This window comes from Drosophila kikkawai, chromosome 2L (genome assembly GCF_030179895.1).
Source record: "Drosophila kikkawai strain 14028-0561.14 chromosome 2L, DkikHiC1v2, whole genome shotgun sequence".
Taxonomy (NCBI): domain Eukaryota; kingdom Metazoa; phylum Arthropoda; class Insecta; order Diptera; family Drosophilidae; genus Drosophila; species Drosophila kikkawai.
The window spans coordinates 19,469,838-19,490,023 of NC_091728.1; the positions used below are offsets into that span (position 1 = coordinate 19,469,838).

Genomic DNA, 20,186 nt, shown 5'->3' on the forward strand with positions numbered 1-20,186 from the left:
GGCCCCCTTTTATGCCCAATTGCTTGCTTAAGCCACGAGTTTCGTCACTATCCAACTTCCAGCCCAACCATGTCCGTATGTTCTTCTCCTTTATAAACTGGATGGGGGATGGTCCACTTGTTCTTGTCGCCAACGTTGTTGTCGTCTAGTCACGTCTGCTGCTGACAAGCGTCTGTTGTGCACAGCGCTCCCCATATCGAATGTCCTCGGCTCCCAGGAATGAGCCGCCCACTACTTATGTACCAGCCCAGCGCCCCGAACTCCCCCTCCGCAGGCAGGCTGCACTGCATGGCGCATTTTGCGACGCCATTGTCCTGCTGTAGGTACTATTTTTGTGTCGCACAATTTACTGCACTTCCTGGCTATGGCAAACAACAAAAAACAACGTACACCGGGGACAGAAGGAGCTCTGCAGGGCCAAAGGGGCCGAAGGACGCGCGCATTGTCTCGATAATTACCCATGTCCCCTGGTGCGGCGACGAGGCTAGCGACTCCCAACTCCCAGCTCCCAACTCCCGACTGCTGACTGCTGACCCTTGGCCCCGTTTTCTATCTATCAACAACTTCTCGAACAAAAGTTGGGCACGTTCGCCACAGACGGAGCGACAGGACGAGAGGTGGTTAGGGGAACAGTCCACCGAACTTTCCAGCTAGGACATGTCAAAAATACACTCATTGGGTCCACTTAAAAACGCTTAAAGACAGTACAGGTTGGGATTTGAAAATGTTGAGACATTCAAGGGCTGCGACAACTCGAGTAGTTTCTCTTTAAATTGCTGGCAGTAACTTCTGGACAATAATTTTGACTAGAATCAATTGAAGTGGTTTTAAGAGATTTAGCTTGTAACTAGGAGGTTCCATCTTACCGTACACCTAAAGACGACATTGTGACTTTCGATTACATACTTCCATGTATATTTGGTTACTTAAGTCCTGACACCTTATAGTCATTTAATATACCGAATATAAGCAACTTGCTAAATTTGTTGGTTATCTAAGCAGTCATATGCTTAGACATCGTCGGACCTGAATACTGAATGATGTTCGTCCATGAAAGAGGCTTAAAAAATGCCTTCAAAGTCCCCTCATAAGGGATTTTAATGTACATTCCATACATACTATATATATATGTTTAATATTTTTGCGTAGAAAAGGCAATTTAAGCCTGTTTGTGTGCTGGCATTTGTCTGTTGTCTCCATATCAAAATCATAAGCCGATTATAAAGGCAATTTCTATATCATACGTTGTTCAAATATTTTGTAAGATTGTGTGTATATTTATATTGCTGTTGTTGTTGTTGTTGTTATTATGAGTCTGCTTTCACATTCGAACTTTGGCTTCTGTCAATTTTTATTTTTATTATTTTTTTGCGATTTGGGCTGTGCAACCAATTTATACGCCAGCACCCCAGTTGCCATCATGCTCAGTCTCCTGCCTTGTTAACATGCTAAATACTATATAATTCCTCTTTATTGGGAGACGGCAACCTGTTATGTATGTGAAAAATGCAAACATTTCCCATGCATATCAATTTTTCAGTTTTAATAGTCACTCAATGAAAATTTGATATTCCGGAAAAGGCTGAAATTAGAGACATTCAAAATATTAAACCTAAGGGTTTGAATGCTCTATATTTCTTTAGATTTATGATTTAAGTAGATGAACAATGTAAGCACCATACAATGTATTGTATTCATAATTAGAATTACCTTAAGAAAAGCCAGAAAGCTCCTTTTGCGGAAAACTGCTGAAGGAATTTTGCCGTTGGCCATGTCAATGGCGCACAAAATATGCAGCTCGGACTGATAAGGAGCGAGAGTTCCAAAAAGACGAGACCACGAAGCCAGGACCAGGACCAGGACCAGGACTAAAACGAGCGCCAGGACCAAGACCATTTATAACAAAGAGAGCTGACAGGGAGTGTGCTGAGCAGAGGAGCGTCCTCCTCCCGCTACTATTGTGATGCAAGAATTAATGCACCAGACGTGTCGCTGCAGGGAGGAAAGGGGTGAATAGGGCCTCCTGTCACACACAAAGGACACTCGCTGCCGAGGAGAGGAGGAGTGGGGAAGCGGCTCACACAAAACAAACGATGTGGTTGCAAATTAGTAGTAAACCACCAACTACATCAAGCGTGAGAGATCCAGGGCTACACTGGCTCGACTCCCCGGGGGAAAATGGAATAAGTCAGCCCAACCACTCGGTCGGGGAAAAGAGCCACGCCCACGCTCCCAGGACTTTGCACAAATAGAATTATTCCGTGCGTCCTGCAGGCGGATGCATGACAGACAGGAGACGAGCCGGAGCTGCAGCACAAAGTTCCCAAGCCGGTTATATGGCCAATCGTGGTACACTCTTTCCCAAAGATCCTCTTTATAGAGTACAACCTGCAGGGTACAAGAGCAACTAAGAGACAGGAGAAGAAATTTCTGACTCCTTAAAATTCAAATAATATTGAGCACCATCCAATTTGATTTAGCAATTCTTTTATCGACTACATGGGTCCGATATATCAAGCAGTATAGCTTTTACGAAAGATTTTCAATATATCCTTTCATAATATTTGACTTTAAGAAAAGTTTTCTATATTTTAAGCCAAGTTAAATTGTCTTTGCGAAGGATTCCACATCTAGAGTATCTGCTGGTGCATCTGAAATCTTGTTCTTCCTCTCCCAGCATCGCTTTCTCTGGCGAGATATTGTTGCCTTAGCAACTCGTGAAGTGAGATGGTTGCTGCTGCTGCTGCTGCTGCCTTCAGTGCTGCGTTTACTGGGCAGTTGTTAGTGGGCAGGATAACGTGTGACAAGGCCGCAGGAACGCTGCCTCCCTGCATCCTAGGGGAGTGGAGTGGAGGGGCAGGAGTGTTCGGAGCAGGAAGTACCGGATGTCACCGGATGTGGAGCTGGCCGTGTGTGTGTGTGTGAGTCTCATGTCGTGTGACTTTGGTCATGGTTATGACTCCTGACTCCGTCTCAGGTGTGCCCCTTGACTGTGTCCTTCCACCTTTCCCTTCTGTGTAGGTGAACCTTTGGACCAATCCCCCCCGACAATTGTTCCTTTGTTTAGCGGCGCTGTCAGTTAAATGTCAACAGGATGTGTGAAACTATAGTAATTTGTTAACTAAGAGTCTATTGCCTCGGCTGCTTAAGATTGTCATATCGTCCTGAAGACTGCATCCGAATTATTATATGCAGCCTCCTCTGATTAAGGTACAACAATTGGCATATTATGGTTATATTAAACCCTTGAATTGAATACATATCAACTCTAAACTAAGTTAAGGTCTCGATCCCAACATATATTCAAGAGTTTCAATGAAGTCTACTCGATTTAGCGTTAAATTTAGGCACAGGACTCGAAATATTACATTGTGCCTCCCATGGATTTCCTCCATATTCGCGACATATACACACTTTGCAGCCGGGAAGCTATTAGCACGACTCAAAGCAATAATTAATTAATTATAGGAAATGAAATGCCGCAAAGTTTCTCACCTAGCGAGTGAATTTCCAAAATTCCAATTTCCCACGCCACGCAAAAATGTTGGGCACATTGCCAAGTGCCACCTGTGTATATCCCTTCCCGATTCCCTCGCTTTCTCTATTATTTTGTCAAATGTATATTTATTACCGGAAATGTAAAACAACATTGTTGAGGCCTGTGCCGCAGGAGTGGAGCTGGTGGGGCAACCGGTGGAGATACGTGAATGGCGACCGAAATGACAGCGGTGGCAACAGATGCCAAATAAGTTGGGTTGGAAGCGAGGTTTGGCACTGGGATGGCTGCTCTGCAATGGACAATTTTAATGGGAAATGATTTTAATTGATTTTTCGCTCGACATTTTGTTATTACAACTTAAATGAGATTTCTGACTCTGAGCGAATGATTGTCCTGGCGTTGTATGGTTTAAAATATTAAAAAGAGGAAAAATAAGGAGCAGTTCCATTACTCTATATATTTTTATTAAATATTATTAATCGGGTTCTTTTCTGTCAGTTTGATGAAAGAATCATTTCGTTTATTAATCTGTTTTAAATATTGTTTAATCAAAATTATATGCTACGTATTTTTCACATTATTTCCCATTACCAAATATTACTGAAAAGGAACCATCAGGGTTGTGTGCTGTGAGGATTAGCCTTGGCGGAATTTTAGGAGAGGCGTCCTCCTGCGTTTCCGTGTTATGGTTATTTGTTCAAACAGATGCTGCAGTTAGTGGTTGTTATTGTTGCTTCCGTAATTTGTTCAAATGTGGTCGCCATCGATTTTTGTTGAGAAATGTATTCTATGGCACGATTTGAGAGCAGCATAGCTTTATCCTGTCATTTCGAATCGTTGAGGATCTTAAGGAAATATTTACCAAGGCTGGGGGAAATTAAGTTGATTAGTTTTATAAAATAAAAGTAAAAACATTTTCTACATAGTATATATTTATTTTTGTTTGCTTTTCTAATGCTCGACCTAATCAGTAAACGGCACCAGTTGAAAAGTAAGCCTTTATATACTGGTTTTTGGCTAAAATATCTCGCCAAAACCACAACCACCTCTGGAGCGGAATAAAAACAACTGAACATATGCAAATTATATGTAATTAAAATGTAAAAAGTTAGAATAAATGAACCGCCACTGCCGAAAGTGGTTTATGCACCTCACACAAGCCACTTTCCATGCTAAATTTCGGTGCGACCGCAGTATATATTTATAAACATTTATCCGAATTTAACGCGCAGCCTGCTGTGCTCTACGCAGTTAAATATATATGTACGTGTATGTGTGCGGAATGATATCGTCATTTTGGCCAGGGGCTGCACATCCGCTTGCGGCGGACCACAAACGCTGCGGCTGCTTGGGCGATACGCCCACAACAGCATCCACTCCAGATCCTGACGCCACCCGTGGCTTAACCAACCGATTGCCTTTTGTTGCAGGTTCGCGTCAACAAGCAAGCTGAAATGTCAATGACCATCGACCGTCACATTTATCAAGCCATCAAAGCCCTGATTTTTACCGACATCTCGGTCTCTCTTTTGTTTATTTCGTAATTAAAAGTGAGGACCCTCCAGCCCAGCACTTGATCTGGCTTAAAATGTTAAAAGATTCGTGTGTAATAATAAATTAACTCATTTATCTAGGAAGGCTGTCCGTGTTGCCAAGCAAAAATTTATTTGAATATTTAATTATTATTATATTTAATCAATCATTTCTTATCTTAAAACTTTAGGCCTTGTAATTATAAAACATTATTAAAGATGCGTCACGAAATCAGAAGTTATTTAGAGTTGAAGATGCAATTATCACGTTTATATTGGTTTGGTTTTTGGTTTATACATTTTTAAAATTGATATATGAATCCAAATATTTGTAGATTTTCACAGAATTTAGGCAAAATATATGCTCTTATTTACATAGGTATTAGAACTAGAAATGTTTATGATTTGTTTCCATTTTAACTTTATATGTGAGCCATTAAGTATTTTTTTTTTTTCAACCCGAAAGTTTATCTATCCTCTAAGACTTTTATAGAAAATTTTCTATGTTAAATCAATTTAAAGAATAATTAATTTTTGCTAAAAATACCAAAGATTTAATGTATAAATAATATTCCTATGGAAATACCTTTATAGCTTGACATCAGATATTTGTTGTAAGCCTTTTTGGTACTTTGAAAAAGACAATCAGCGCATTAACAACAACCGAATGCAGTCCTCAATACATATACATAGAAACAAGTGCTGCAAGTTTTGTGTGCTTTGGGCACTATGGAAATTCAATTACTTTATTTTGCTGGTCTTCATCCGATTTTCGCCACCACCCCCCATATGTTTGTATGCCATGTGCCAGCCGCAAAACAAACTCGGCCAGCAGTCCTGCATCCCCGTATCCGTGCATCCCCGTATCCCAACCCAGGCACAGTTGCAACAGCACCTGTCAGTTGCTCTAAACACCAAACATTTTCAAGTTTCCTTTTTTTACACGCTCGCGAAATTACGTTGAAATTTTCACCCGGCGCTGAAAGAAACGGCAAAGGCAGAGTAGAGGGCGGCGGGCGGAGAGCGTGTTGGAAAAAAAGAGTGTTTGAGAACAGGAAAAATGGCGGTGTGCAGACAGGAAAAAGGAAACCCATCTCTGGCCCATTTCGAAACTTATGCCCATTGCACACATTTGCGGCTCTTCGCATGAGCGCGCAACTTTTTCTTTCTGAGAACTCCCCAAGAACTCCCAAATTTTTTGCTCTGTCCCTTTTCTGGCGGTCTGTCGGGTTTCTCCTTTGGTCCATTTCTATGGCGGTTCGCTTTTAGCTGGAAATCTTTTTTGGCGTATCCAGTGTTATCTGTGAGCTGCAACAGAGCTAGACTTGGAGATGAGCGCGTGAGATCAAGGGGTTCTTCACTTGATTATTAATATTTAATATATTAGTTTAAACTATCTAGAAATTTACTATAAGTAATACTGCAAATTGTATGAATTGTAGATAATATTAAAAAATAATCATTTTCGGATTAAAGATTAATAGGGATATTAATTTATATTAACAGAGATGACAGACAGACAAATAATATAAATTATTTTTATCCTTTGTCATCTGATCATTATTAGAGCAATTTCAGAACAATTTTATTTTATTTATATTAATTTAATTTTTAAATCAATTTATTTACCTATTCCTCCGTGTTGACACCTAATTCAAATACCATTTGGTGTAATTTCTAATTTCCATCCTATATGGAGAACTTTCTGCTAATAAAACTTAAACTAAACTCGTACATTGCCTGAGCAGAGTTGAGAATGCACTTGTGGGAGCTTGTCTTTCAATTACTCACTCAATGCCATCCCTAATTGGGGACTAGTTTCGGGGCCAGAGAGGAGGACCTCGTACTCCCAGTATGTTGCGGGCTGTTTGGCAAGAAAGACAAATGCGTTTGTGAGCATAGGCAAGAAATGCGGTTTCTGGGGAAGGAGGATGCCCGCTGACTGGCTTCTGTCGGTGTTTTTAGCTTTTAGTTAAATAGAACTCTATTCGGTATCTGGGCCTGTGTGTGCATTTGTGCTGCATTTTGCTACAGTTTTCGGCACTTGGACTGATTGGCAAAATGTCAGCCCTAAAACAAGTGGGTAAGAAAAGTGTGATATTCGAAAATCGTTTCGTTTTGGTGAAAATCGGTTTGCCTCATTTCATTAGGTGCGTCATGATTTCGAAACTTTCATTCGAGATATGCATGTTTTTCTAAAGGATTGACTTACGAAAGATGTCCATTTATTTTATACTTTTTATAGCCTTGCAGCCAAAATTCTGGAACCTAAAAGCAATGGTTAAAAACAAACTTGAATTTCTTATAGAGTTGAAAGTCAGAGATTTAAAGTCCAGAATTAATGTAAATAAGCGAAATACCAACTTCAATCTTTGTTACAAAAAGCACTGCATACTTGTTGGCGGAAAAGAAAAAGAAACGAATTAGGCCCTATCTCGTCAGAAGATGCATTTCACTTATCTTTGACAAAAAGAACGAAAATAAAAAGTAAAGCAAGTTCTATCCGCATTTTAAACAGCTACAAAACTTAATTATGTAGCATTTACAGTATGAAATAAACCTCCTGTTGCCTTTCGGGATAATTACGGAACACGAAACAACAACACAAAGGCGGCAAAGAAACAAAAATGTCGCCCAACAACAACAAATAACTGCAACTACTTAGCAACATTATACACTTCCGTGCCAGCATCAGGATCTGAAAAACCAACCCAAAACGTAATTATTGTTGCGGTAAATGCCAAACCCCCACTTCTGCTCAACCACAGACCAGGCTTTTTTCATTTCTTTATAAAAAAAAAAAGTAAAAAAGAAATATTTCAACTGATAGAATGTTGAATACCCAGCAATATAATTTCATCTTATTTGAATGTGTTTGTCTTTATATTATTTAAATTATACCTTCTTAAAAACAATTCTATAAATTATATTTTATATTACTTTCGTTATTTTATTAATTCATTTTGAAGGATGTGTCAATGTTACCAGAAACCTGTAATCCTTAATTTCACATTCTAGGTAATAGATAACTGAACAATATCACATTAATAGCATTACAGCGGTTTTAGGTATAGCGCGTATAGCGTATTCTCTCGAACTTTATAGCATAGTTCCTTGTTTAACAGCACTCAGTTGATCTTTAACATCCTTAAATAAATAAACAATTAATAAGTTTAAATATTTAGTTTATTATTATTATATTAATATACAAATGGAAACGCAGGCCAATTAGTCTGAACTTGACAATTTGGATCCTGTGCTCCCCATATACCCTTAGATAGATTATAAGTGAGGGGTAAAGAGAGAGTCGGAAAAACAAGCGGACTGTGGGGGTGCGACAGAGGGCGAGAGAGAGGACGCGAAAGAGAGGTGTATATGGCGGCGTGTCGCGAAAATTAATCCATTTGCTGTGACAATGACTTTTATGCGGTTTCCAGCAACGCGGCGCCGGCCACCGCCATCCGGAATCAGCGGCCTGGAAGCTACCACTGCCGGACAGTTGGCCAAGTCAAGCCGCAGGCCGAATGCGGGCCGGGGTGAGTGGGACCCCAAAAAGAAAAAAAAACTGCTGGCCGCTCCACAATGCTGCTGCGACATGTAAATATTTGGTGACATTTATAAAAAATGCTCTCGGACAGCCGCGAGCTTCCCATTTTGACCGAGCGCGAAGCCTTATCAAAGCAATTATCTCTAAGATGCCTCGTCGTCGAGTTTAACGCCCGTCTTCCTCTCCTGGCCCTAACGGCACAGTGGGCCTTAACCTTCTTGAATCAGGAGCTTTGGTTTTAAGAGAGAGCAAGTGGGTTAATATATTTCAATGTTTATAATAATTATAAAAATAATTTGAAATAGAAATCTTTAGGTTTTGGAAATCACTAAAAAAAGTATAAATGTCAAATAAGATACTAAACTCAAAATTATTTTGTGCTTAGTTTCTTAAGGAAATTTCTTAAACAGATTTAAAACCTTAGTGGGTTTTGTAACATCCCAATACATTCGCATATTTACCACTGTGCCTCGTTGACAATGAGAGAGACCGGCGTCTGCCAAAGCGACCCTTCTCCTTCCTAGTCCGGTCCGCTTCCATTGTTTGATTTGGAACAGTAACAGAGACAAAGTACATAACATTTTTCTTGATTTTCCCTATCTCTTTTCCAGCCACCATTTTTGCGGCGGATTTAGCAAATGCCGAAAATTGTCAAATGTTGCGGTCAATTTGTGAGGTCAAAACGAAGTGAAGCGAAACGAGGTGATTTGATGGGTGGATAAGAATAGCTATCTTTTTTTTATATTTTTTTTTTTTATATAATTGTATAAGCTCTAGACTGCATTTTGGAATTAATCTAGGTGATAAGCGAGCTAAACAAAATAAAATTTATAGAACAATTAGAAGATGAGATAACTGAAAAGTCCTTTGACTTGAATGTTTAAATAAATGTATTCCTCAAAATAAATAAATGTATAGTTTAATGTTTTATGTGAATTCATACTTATCAAGTTTATTGGCAGACTTAGGATTAATACAAGATCTTTCGGACTTTATTTACATTGTACCTGGTTCTTTTGGTGGCTGGATCAACCGAAAATATTCTGCTTGATGGCAGCCCAAATACCCTTTCCCCGCTTCGGGGTCAGATCGTTCTCAATTTCCTTGTTGTACTGCTCACGGAGCAGAGGGTCTGTGGGCCCCCAGTTTTTCTTGGGAGTAAAAGCGCCTCGAATTTTCTGGCCCAGAGACTGACCTGGGTCCCGGATAATGGCCACAATCATCCAAATCGGCAATTGCAGTATGCCAAACGCAGTGATCGTCCAGCCAATACCTGTAAGGGAGCACCATCAGCTTGTATTATTTTGGAAATTCTTCTAAACTCACCATACGCCCAATTGGGGTAGACAATGTTGTTGTAGGTCAGAGGCTCGTAAGTCGCATAGAAGTATATCAGAATAACGGTCATGATCAGCGGCGTGATTATGCTCCAGCACAGTCTCCAGTAGAGGCCGACCTTGCGGCCCAGCATGAACTCGATGTCCTTGCACAGGCGATCTGTGCCGTAGATCCATCCAAGCGTGTACAGTTCGGCAATGCCCAGAACCAATGCTATCATCGATGCACCAAAAAAGTCCACCAAGGTCAGCATGTATTGGCCGCCCTTAAAGAAAAGGAATCAAAAAAGAAACTTATTATAGGGAGTCTTGAAAAGGTCTAGGAAAACGGAAGAATTATATCGTTAAATATACCTTGAATCCTTCAAATTGTATTCGTAATATCTTACCGGCGTAATGTACATTAGTCCAATCACAAAGCTGACGACCGCAATCAGCAGTGAGCACTGCCACTGCTTGAAGTTGGGGAATCGATCCCGGATAGCGGTCACCGAGCAAGAGGTCATGGCTATATTCGATCCGATGCCCAACACAAAGAGCATAAGGAAGAACAACACCGAAAAGATCTGGGGCAGCTGCTTGAACTTGGCGATGGCATCGGGATACGAGATGAAGGCCAGTCCGGCGCCGCCCTTCACCACGCTGCCGATGTCGTCGGTGCCGATTTCGTGGGCCAGGTGGCCGAGGATTCCGAATATCGTAAACCCAGCAAGCAGGGAGGTCATCGTGTCCAGGGCCGTCACGATCGAAGCATCACGGTGCACATTGTGACCGAACTTGTTGAAGGAGGAGTACATGATGATGTTGCCGAAGCAGACGGACAGCGAGTAGAAGCACTGGGTCACAGCAGCGTACCAGACCTTCGGATCCAGGATCTTGCCCCACTGCGGCTTGATGAAGTAGTAGATGCCGTCCAGGGAACCCGGCAGGGTCACGGCTCGCACTAAAAGGACGCCCATAATCACGTATGGGAAAATGGCGAGGAAGTATGAGGCCTTTCCCGAACTCTTGACCCCACGCCGAATGATCAGGAAAACGCAGGCCCAGGCGACAAAGAGTCCGATGACTAGCTCCCAGTTGGGCAGACCGATGCCATCCTCGATGTTGGGGGTCTCGTGCAATACCTCCTTGCTAGAACGATTGAACAGTACCAAATTAGCAGACTTAAAGCCAGGTTCAAGCCACCACCAATAAAAATGAGTTAGGTAAAACCATCACCGATTTCATCATCATGCGGCTGTGACACCTTCCCATAAATTTCCTGCCTGAAAGGAGCTCTTAATTTTGAAACTCTCGGAAGTAAACTTAAGCTCAAGAGAACATTTTAAAACCAAAACTGAAAAATCTGCATACATTTAGCGTCACACCCGCACAATTCCAGAAACTTAGCACTTACACAAAGTACCACTCCGAACTGGTGATCAGCCGATCGTTTTGTGATTTTACTGAGGAATTTTGCGGACGCTGATTTTCGCTTTCCACTTGAGACCAATTGGTTGCATCGGGGGCTGAGTTTATGCAGTTGCTACCCCATTCCTCCCGGCATGCGGCCCAGGGTAGGGGGTTTTGGAATGACTCAAAGAAATATCGACCAATAATCGCTACCAGGGCGGCGTAGTAAGTGTTGAGCATAAACACCTGGAAGGCCTGACCGGCTCCAACACCTTTTAATTTCATTAAAGTTAGGTAAATAGTTAGGTAAATAATAGGTTAACACAAATTAAATGAGAAAGCGTAATGAGTTGTGGGTTGATTAGGATAATAATAAAGATTCTTGGTAGATACAAAGTAAATATGTTAGTGGGGTGATGAATAAAATTGAACTAACGTTTTGTAGTAGTTGGTGAAGATCGGGAAGCAATTAAACATGCGATTAAGTCACTGGATGAAACAATTTGATGAAATAACATTAAACTTTAAAATTTATGAAACTCTTTTGCATGTTGCGAATGGGAGAATAGAATCAATCCCTCCTTGAGAGCGAAATGCAGATGGGGTACGGATTTAAAGTGCACGGTTTGTAAAGACTGTACTAGTATGTTATTTTTTTGGAATCACATTTATTGCCAAGTGATTTCAGGTTTAAGTTGAAGGTTTTACATTGTTGTGATTGAGTGATTCCATCTGCGGCAATGGAAACTCCTCGGCAATTGACTGCCCATACTGACAATTGAATGGAACCGAACTCGGCTCTGTTTGGCTGTTGCAATCGCATCGGTCTATTGCAGTGCCACACAATTGATGGCAATATAGGCGCCATAATTGCCGGGAGAGGGATGCGGGTGCTCATTCAATTAGTAGAGCAATAAAGCGGACGTTCTTTGTTGTACTGGCCATAAACTTGAGTTCGCGCCGGGATTGTGCGATAAGATTACCCACTGTGCATACACACACCACCCACACACATGCACAAAATACCGAAAAAAACCGAAAACACCGAAAACATGCCGCTGCAACACCACTATAACCCACAATGACACAGGTCCCGGTCCAACCACAGGGAGGGAGGACGGGTACGGGTACAAGCCACTTACAGAAAATACAACTCGGCGGAGGCCACCGGCTTCTGCTCGGCCAGCCTCTCCATATCCACGGGGCTGGCCAACAGGGAGGTGTTGCCCAGGCTGGAGGCCACGCAGTGGGACTGCCACTCCGGCCGGCACTCGGACCAGGGCAGCGGCGAGCGGAACGACTCGAACAGGTAGCGCAGGGTTATGCCCATTATGGCCACATAGTAGGTGGTCACCATGGATATAGATATCACCTGGCCGATTCCGACGCCTACAGATGCGGTTGCGTTCATGGGATATACGTATGAGACACGCAGGTCGGTTGATGAACAGAATGACGATGTACTTTCTGCCGTTCGCTGTTGCCATGCTCTTGGCTGAATGGGATAATACGGTTTTATTGGGCCCCTAACTGATCGCTTTCAACGTTCTATCTTTACAGTGGCATGCACATTGCATAAACTGATTTTTGGGGAATTGTTAAGAGCCGAGTTTCTGTTTTTTTTGCTCATCAAAAATATATTAACACATTTAATTTGGATAAATTCAAAGGACAGTTATTACTTAAGTAGTCACTTTAAATATAATATTTTATATATAATATTTTATTCAGTCCTTCACACTTTAAAAGAGCATGGCAACCGAGAACCTAGTGCAGTGTTCTTGCAACCACTTACCTTTCATGGCAGGACACAAATCGAACACCTTTACCGAGCCGCGGCTGGAGAACTGGCCAATTACCATTTCCAGATAGTAAATCGGTTTGCCAATCAGGAACAGCACAATGAGATATGGAATGAGAAAGGCGCCGCCGCCATTGTCGAGGGCGGTGAAAGGGAAGCGCCACACGTTACCCAGGCCCACGGACATGGCAATGCAGGACATCAGGAACTCCACGCCCTTGCCCCAGGTGGCCCGTTCCTCTGGCAATTTGCTTGACTCCAGATCGTCGATATTATCCCGTGGTGCTGCAGTATTGCTGGCCTACGGAACGATGATTAGTTGACTCATGGATTATTTGCCGCATTCTCGTACCGAAATGTCCATTGTGCTGGCGGTGCTGCGTCCATCGTCGCCCACAAAGGCTGGATTTCGATGATTCCTGTGGGATGCGTCCATTATGGCCTGGAAAATGTCAGCAAAGCGTTCTATTACCGAGGAATTGTGGAGCAGAACTAATAGACACTTTTTGGCAGTGCTTTGTTGAAGCTGTATAACTGACAATCAGAGACGTCCAACGGATCTTGAAGATAAGAAATGATGTCACTATCACGAGCCAGATAAGCCAAAGTGGCTAGACTGATCTAGAGAGAGATGGATGCCCTTTAAATACTCAAATTATGGTAATTATGTCAGGCGTCATGTTTTTATAATTATTCACTTCAAAAAGGCGTCAAAATATGGGAATATTTTGGGCCAAAAATGTATATACAAAATGTAAAACTGCTTGATAATCTTCAATAATATTTAAGTCTTTTAATGAGCTGAATAAGTTTTCATACTGTCTTTTTACTTTTGTAAAATTCTTTGTTTTGTAATTAAAATAATAACATACAAAAATGTACGATATTTTATAGCCAAAACTCTTTCCATAAACAGATTGCAATCGAAAACACACGTGTTGTTGGTTTTCTAAGATAAGGTTGCATCTTAAATGACTATGACACAATGCCAATAAATGATATAATAAACTTATTAACAGTTTACACTTTTATAATATCAGGAAAATCAGGGAAGTCTAGTTTTTTTTTATTAAATTAGAGATAAAGATGTTTAAGCACTTAACACATTGTTGGTTTTATTTATTTAGCTCAGTTGTTAATTTCTGTGGGCGATAAAACAGTTTAGCCGTGAATGTGTTAAATAACTTAATATTTACTCTATGCATGTTTACATTTTTCTTGGTAAGTCATATACGAACGTATGTCGGAGTTGTGGGAACCGGTTGGTATAAGCGCAAAATATTGACACGTCTCGTTTGGATTAATTTAGAATTATTAATTGAAGGGGAGGAGCACGTTTCTCAATTGCAATGTTATTGTCAATTCAATTTCAATTAATTGCCTATACCAAAACCATGATTCATAATATTCAAAATAATTCGAAATGTGCACTCTTTCGACGTAAAGAATTTATTGATAATTTCTGTGAAAATAAGTTGAGAGAAAACATATTTTAAAGCAACAACTCTGATGTGTTACTGATTTTAAAAATAGCTTCTTCTGTAAAACTGAAGGCCCTTAGAAACCGAGAGTATGAACTGCCTTCTACCGACGACTGGGTTTCCAATTGTCTCAAGCTTGAAACAAAAAAGTGAATCCCCCATCCATCACTGTGATTACAAACAAGATGGGATTACCTGAAATAAGTAGGTATACAAGTGGCTCGGATCCGTAATGAAATATTTGCATTCAGTTTTTTTTTGTTTCTCTTATTAGCAAACTGGTTTTCAGATCTAGTAAGAAATTCTGGGTTCTTTTGAGCAGACGTTGAAACAAACAAATGATTTCCCCATAAGATGACTCACAAATAAAATTATATTCCCCCGGCTATTTTTCAGTTCTTCTAGTGGAATAAAGAGAATGTCGTTAGTGACGTCAGGAATACCAGTCAGCCGAGATGAGTTTTAAGCAGTTTCAACTAGTTTTCATTTGGGTTTTGAAGATTTTGAGATAAATCAAATATAATTAAAAGATTGGCTTAGTCCGGCTTATACTTTAATTTTTATATTTCAATTACTTAGTGGATAGAGTAATCATTAAGTCTAACCACAGTCTGCAAATAAGTTATAAATAAATAAACCTATTCAAATTTACTTCGTTCGAACAACAAACACTTCAGTTTACTACCGTCAGGGCATTAGCATGCAAAAACGTGTTTTCATATGGCCAACTTGTTGCGCTCGCTGCCAAAACAAATAGACGGTAACGATCGTGGACAAATCACGAATATGTCCATATATATGGTATGCATCAAAGTTTATTAGTTTGATGCCCACGTTGCGTATACGTCATTAAGCGTTAGGGGGGAAAGGTCAACTTGTCGAGTTTCCCATACTATATTTCGATGATTTAACCAATGAATGGGATCATTGCGTTTACATGCATATAAATAATTTAACTTCCGCAGAAAAAATGTATTTCGTTTTTTAAACCATTTGTTTTTAATACCACTAATTACAATTACTTTATTTTGACTTTAATGTGTCTCCCTGCAAATGTCTAATCAGCATCAGAGATCGAGTGGCTTCGTTTCTGTATAAATGCCTTTAACAATACCGTTTACCTAACAAAGGAAATATCGCATTCAAAAGTTTTTAAAGTGATTGCCAAGTACTTGATTATGAGAAAATATTAATTTAAAGAGTATTTGATGACTCTGTCATTTATTGGCCTTCGGTTAACATTCCGGCTTAAGATAAATTTGAAACTGAGTTGTTCATTAAGGCTTTGACTTGAATACTTTGACTTGAATAAAAAAAAGCATGGCCATGATTTATATAAATAAAACACAAGAACTTAAGCTATAGCTTTGGGAAGCCAAAGTTTTTAATTTGTTATTAATTAACCAAGATAAAACAAATAAAATAAATGAATGAACTATTTTAAGATGAAAAGGAAATCCATATCCTTGGACAGCTTTAGTAGAGCTTTACCTTCTGTTGTTCTATCAAGTTATAAGGGTCAATTCCGCAGGATCTATTCAGACCGTTTTTTGCACACCTTCCCTTCGGTTCACTTCACTTCGCGGCAATTGAGTTTGTGGCGATTTGTAGACTTTTGTTTTGTTTTGGTCGACGATGCAGGTAGGTTATGGTAAGGTAACATGCGGCTAAAACTGCTTTGAACCGGCTGTAAGCGTAGTTTTTCAATTAAAACTCTACGCCCAGACAAGGCTGCGTATTTTCAAATGCTAATGTTTTGATATTATTGTTGGGGTAACCCGACGACTTGACTGTTGCGCATCTGCACACGCGATTTTGGTAAAGTTTCCGAACCGAAATAAGCCGAGAGCCTCCAAGAAACCCGTTATTATTGCATTAGGCTTTTGGCAACTGGTCGCTGAGCGCGCGTTTACCGAGCTCACGTGAGCCAAAAAGTTGAAAGAAATAAATCCAAAACGAGACCTAAAAGCCAAGAAACCAAGCAGCCAAAACGCCAAAAAGCCAGGCCGAGTGACAGTAGCCAACTGAATGAGCCAGGGCAAGGTTTCGATGGTTTTATTGTGAACTTGACTCTAGAGCCGTCGGCGTTTGCAGCCATATAACCATATAGCTGGCTGGCTATATAGGTGAAAGCTCGGCCTGCTGTTTGACAGCCATTGGGTTGTGTTATACGCTAACGATCTTCTTAGCAGCTAGTCAAAGTCTCAGCTAAATGATCGAAAATGTCGTAGGTTTATGCATTGGCTTTAACCAAATGAAAATATATTTTCATCTCAAAATCGGGTTAGAGTAGAGTCAGTTGCTCTCCTCCTATAGGTTAATAGTTAAATTTTCTTAAAGTACCATTGTCCAAAGCCTGAGCTAGCCGCCTTGGGTTTTCTTGGAGCTCCAGGCTATGCACTTACACTTTTCTCATTACACCCAGACTCACATAAACACGGAGCCATTGTTCTTATTCGGGCAGTAGGAGCAAAGGCAGCTCAGCAGCTAAGCAAAACAACACAAATTGTTATGATAAAAGTTTTTATCAAGTTTTCGTTTCGTTTTTGTGTGTCGTCATCGTCTTGGTCTACGTCTAGCTCTCTCGTTGATTTTCTCCATAAGATAAGGGAAGACCAGGCAAGTGCGATGGAAGGGTAAGTTCTCCATTGGCTGCACTAGGAAAAATATTATAAAAATGTATGATATATAAAATATATTATAGATCAAGGCTGCAAGTTTTACATAATCAGTATCCAATACTGATCTACTTCAGCTTAAACCACATTCAATTTCTTACATAATCAAATTATATTATTTTTCAAAGTGCATCTAGAAAATGCATAAAATAAAGCCCCCGGGGTATTTGGTCCAGCAAAGGTGGTGTGGGGTGGTTTGTCTCATAAAATGTTAACTACTTGCAAAAATACTGCTAACTGGTAAAACTTTAAGCCAAAAATCATTAAGTCTGCACAGAGAATTTCACCGAGGCCGGAAGGAAGCGAAGGAGTGAGACGCAGGCCAAGGGATCGGAGGAAAGAAGTTTGCTTGTTTTATGCTACAAAATTGGTTGCATGGCCATTTTGTGGCTCATACCGAGTCTCACTGTGGGACTTTCCACACGCCCTTTTCTGATGCAACGTCCACTGTTCTCGTGTTGGTCTCGGTTTTGCCATTATGACTGGGGCCTTGGGGGTGACAAAACTGAGCCATATCCAAACTGGTCAGTCCGCAGAGCTCATTCGATGGTGCGTTGCTATGTGTAAGCACATTTCTCTGCATCTTCCCCAACCTCTCACTCTCTCTCTCTCTCTCTGGTGCACAACTTTTTAATTGCAATTAAAAACTAAGCAAAAGTCTTGGCTAAGAAAATGCTCAATCTCTGGCTTAGATGTTGTGGTTCCTTCAAAATTAAAAGAAGGGAGCTGGAGCGGAGACTGTGAGCGAAACCCATATAGTTGGAAATTTGTATTTTAACAATATTTTAAATATTCAAAGGCTAGACTAGGGATTTCAGGTGTTCCTGAACTAGTCCGCAGTTCCTGTCCCAATTTTTCGACTTCCTTTTTCCGCCAGAAGCTGCAGTGGCCAGAGAACCATCAAAGGCTCCTTTGACTTTTGCGGCAAGGCCAGTAATCATTTCGGTCCCGCCAAATGTCTCTATCCGCTCGCCTCTGGCTACTCACATGTTATGTGGAAGGTAATCTCCTTTATTACTGCGGCAACTTTGACGGAGGAGCTGCGGCGAGTTCCTGAGCATAAAACGGGATTTCCAGAGGCTAGTTGGGACTCGGGTCCGTGGGCGTTTACAGCTTTTGCATTACAAACTGTGAGCATTAGCCAAATTTTTATTTGTTGTGTTAGAGAGCCATAAAAAAAGTTTCCCGCAAATTACACATCGGTCTAATCTCATAAATGTTCCAGGCTGAGCACTAATTGAATACGACACTCATTAGGTGCAATAGCTTCTTTAAACAAAAACTAACACATCAAGAGGAGAAGTAAAAGAAGGCGATCTTTCATTTATTATTAAATTTAAATTCAAAAATACAGAAGATTATTTCCTTTCACGAATATAAGCAACATTCTGTAATAATAAATTATGCATTTCTACTCGCATCATTAGTCAGTCACTTGCAACTGTTTGGCCGCAAATCGGAGAAGCCAGAAGCTCTCAAAGAAACAGTAGAAGTGGAGTAGCTCCTGCCACTGAAAGGGGCAACTAAAAAGCCGCCATTTTTCTGGCTTGTTTGACAATTGTTGCGGTCGGAGCATGGAACATGGAGCTCGGAACATGGCCGCCATTCATCGTCCGTTCGTGCGGAGCAGCAGCCGGATGCAGCAGCAGATGTTGAACGTGACCATGACAACGATTCCACTTCATACACTGCAGCGTTTCAGAAATTTTGAAAGGGTTCTTTGGGTCCTCGAAAATGAATTTTTTATATTTTAAAATCGAATATAAAATAATAAACTTTTTAAGATATTATTTCTATTTATATGACGACTTTGAATTGTAATTTAATTATTATATTTACTTATTATTTTCTCTCAGTGCCTTATTGGATTCGCAACGGGATCCTGACCAGCGTCCCCGACCACTAATGCCGTGCTAGTTGTTATAGCTGTTGTTCGACTCAAAGAGGCATGCAATGCAAGTTGTTATAGTTAGCTGACTCTTGTGGTGCGTGCAGCTCGCAACTTTTCCGCCGCGTGTCAGATGAGCTCAGGACTCCCAAGAAGGGCGACTTTTCATCACAAAAATCGCTGTATACACACCTTAAATTTGCTTATCTGAGGGCGGGGCAACCCCCAAAAGTTGAAAGGATTCCCTCAGACAAAGCAATCGTTTTTTTTTTTGTTGGAGCAGAGCCCTTTTTAAGTTTCATTTTCATTTAATTGTTTTCGGCACGTTGAGTGTGAAAATTGAAATGTGTCTGAAGGCGTTGGAGCTGTCAAGGGTTAAGGCGCGAGGTAGAATCCGAGCTCGCTTCGGTGCATCGCCAGACGACGACTTTTGTCTTCTACAGCCTTTGATGGGGCTCGCCTAATTAGCATCGGGCCAAGGCAAATTGCTTGTTAATTAAATAACGTCAAAACATGAAAAGGATTTCACCTTTTTTTCCTTTCTCTCCCGAAAAACGGTTCAAGTGGCATCGAACCCATTGACAGGCACTCAAGGTTTCAAATGGAAAGGAAAAATTGTCAAATGTTATTATATTATTTTTAAATTGACTGAACTTTATTTTCACTTATTTTCATTTATTTTTAGTACGGAATTTACCTTCTAAAAATATATTGAAGAGAATTTGAGAAATTCAGCAGCCAAAATTAAAGACAACACGGAATCCGCGGACTGTTAAGAGAATAATTGTTGAACGCCAAGCACAAGGAAAGAAAAAAATATCTAAATAAAAACAGTATTTAGCCAGCTAAAAAAGGATCTCGTGAACTTCTCAAATGAAAATACTATAAACTTGGAGAATGCCAAAGGCTCTGTATGCTATTTTCATGTCTAAGGATTAAAAAAAAAATGTAATATTAAATGCATAAAATCTTAAAGGTCCGTGCTTTTTAATTAAGCAACGAAATCCGTAAAATTTGTTCCTCTCCTACTT

The 20,186-nt window shown here is 40.5% G+C and overlaps 1 protein-coding gene and 1 long non-coding RNA gene across 3 annotated transcripts; one reads left to right on the forward strand and one right to left on the reverse strand.

Annotated features, from left to right (window-relative positions):
- Positions 1-9,496: 9,496 nt before the first annotated feature.
- LOC108072544 (sodium-dependent nutrient amino acid transporter 1) lies at positions 9,497-16,599 on the reverse strand. 2 transcript variants are annotated; one of them, XM_017163721.2, is made up of 7 exons: positions 16,081-16,599; positions 13,461-13,550; positions 13,103-13,409; positions 11,312-11,579; positions 10,305-11,046; positions 9,905-10,181; positions 9,497-9,851 (listed from the first exon to the last, which is right to left on the reverse strand). In XM_017163721.2, the coding sequence occupies exons 2-7, from the start codon at positions 13,542-13,544 to the stop codon at positions 9,607-9,609; spliced, it is 1,923 nt and encodes a 640-aa protein (XP_017019210.1). In that variant the 5' UTR covers positions 13,545-13,550; positions 16,081-16,599; the 3' UTR covers positions 9,497-9,606. The 2 variants fall into 2 exon arrangements, with proteins under 2 accessions (XP_017019210.1, XP_017019218.1); XM_017163729.2 differs by lacking the exons at positions 11,312-11,579; positions 16,081-16,599 and adding an exon at positions 12,450-12,696 and having other exon boundaries at positions 13,461-13,609.
- Positions 16,600-19,439: 2,840 nt separating this feature from the next.
- On the forward strand, positions 19,440-20,130 carry LOC121502431 (uncharacterized). Its single transcript, XR_005990997.2, has 2 exons — positions 19,440-19,779; positions 19,841-20,130. It is a non-coding gene; the product is annotated as an uncharacterized lncRNA (long non-coding RNA).
- The last annotated feature ends 56 nt before the right edge of the window (positions 20,131-20,186 follow it).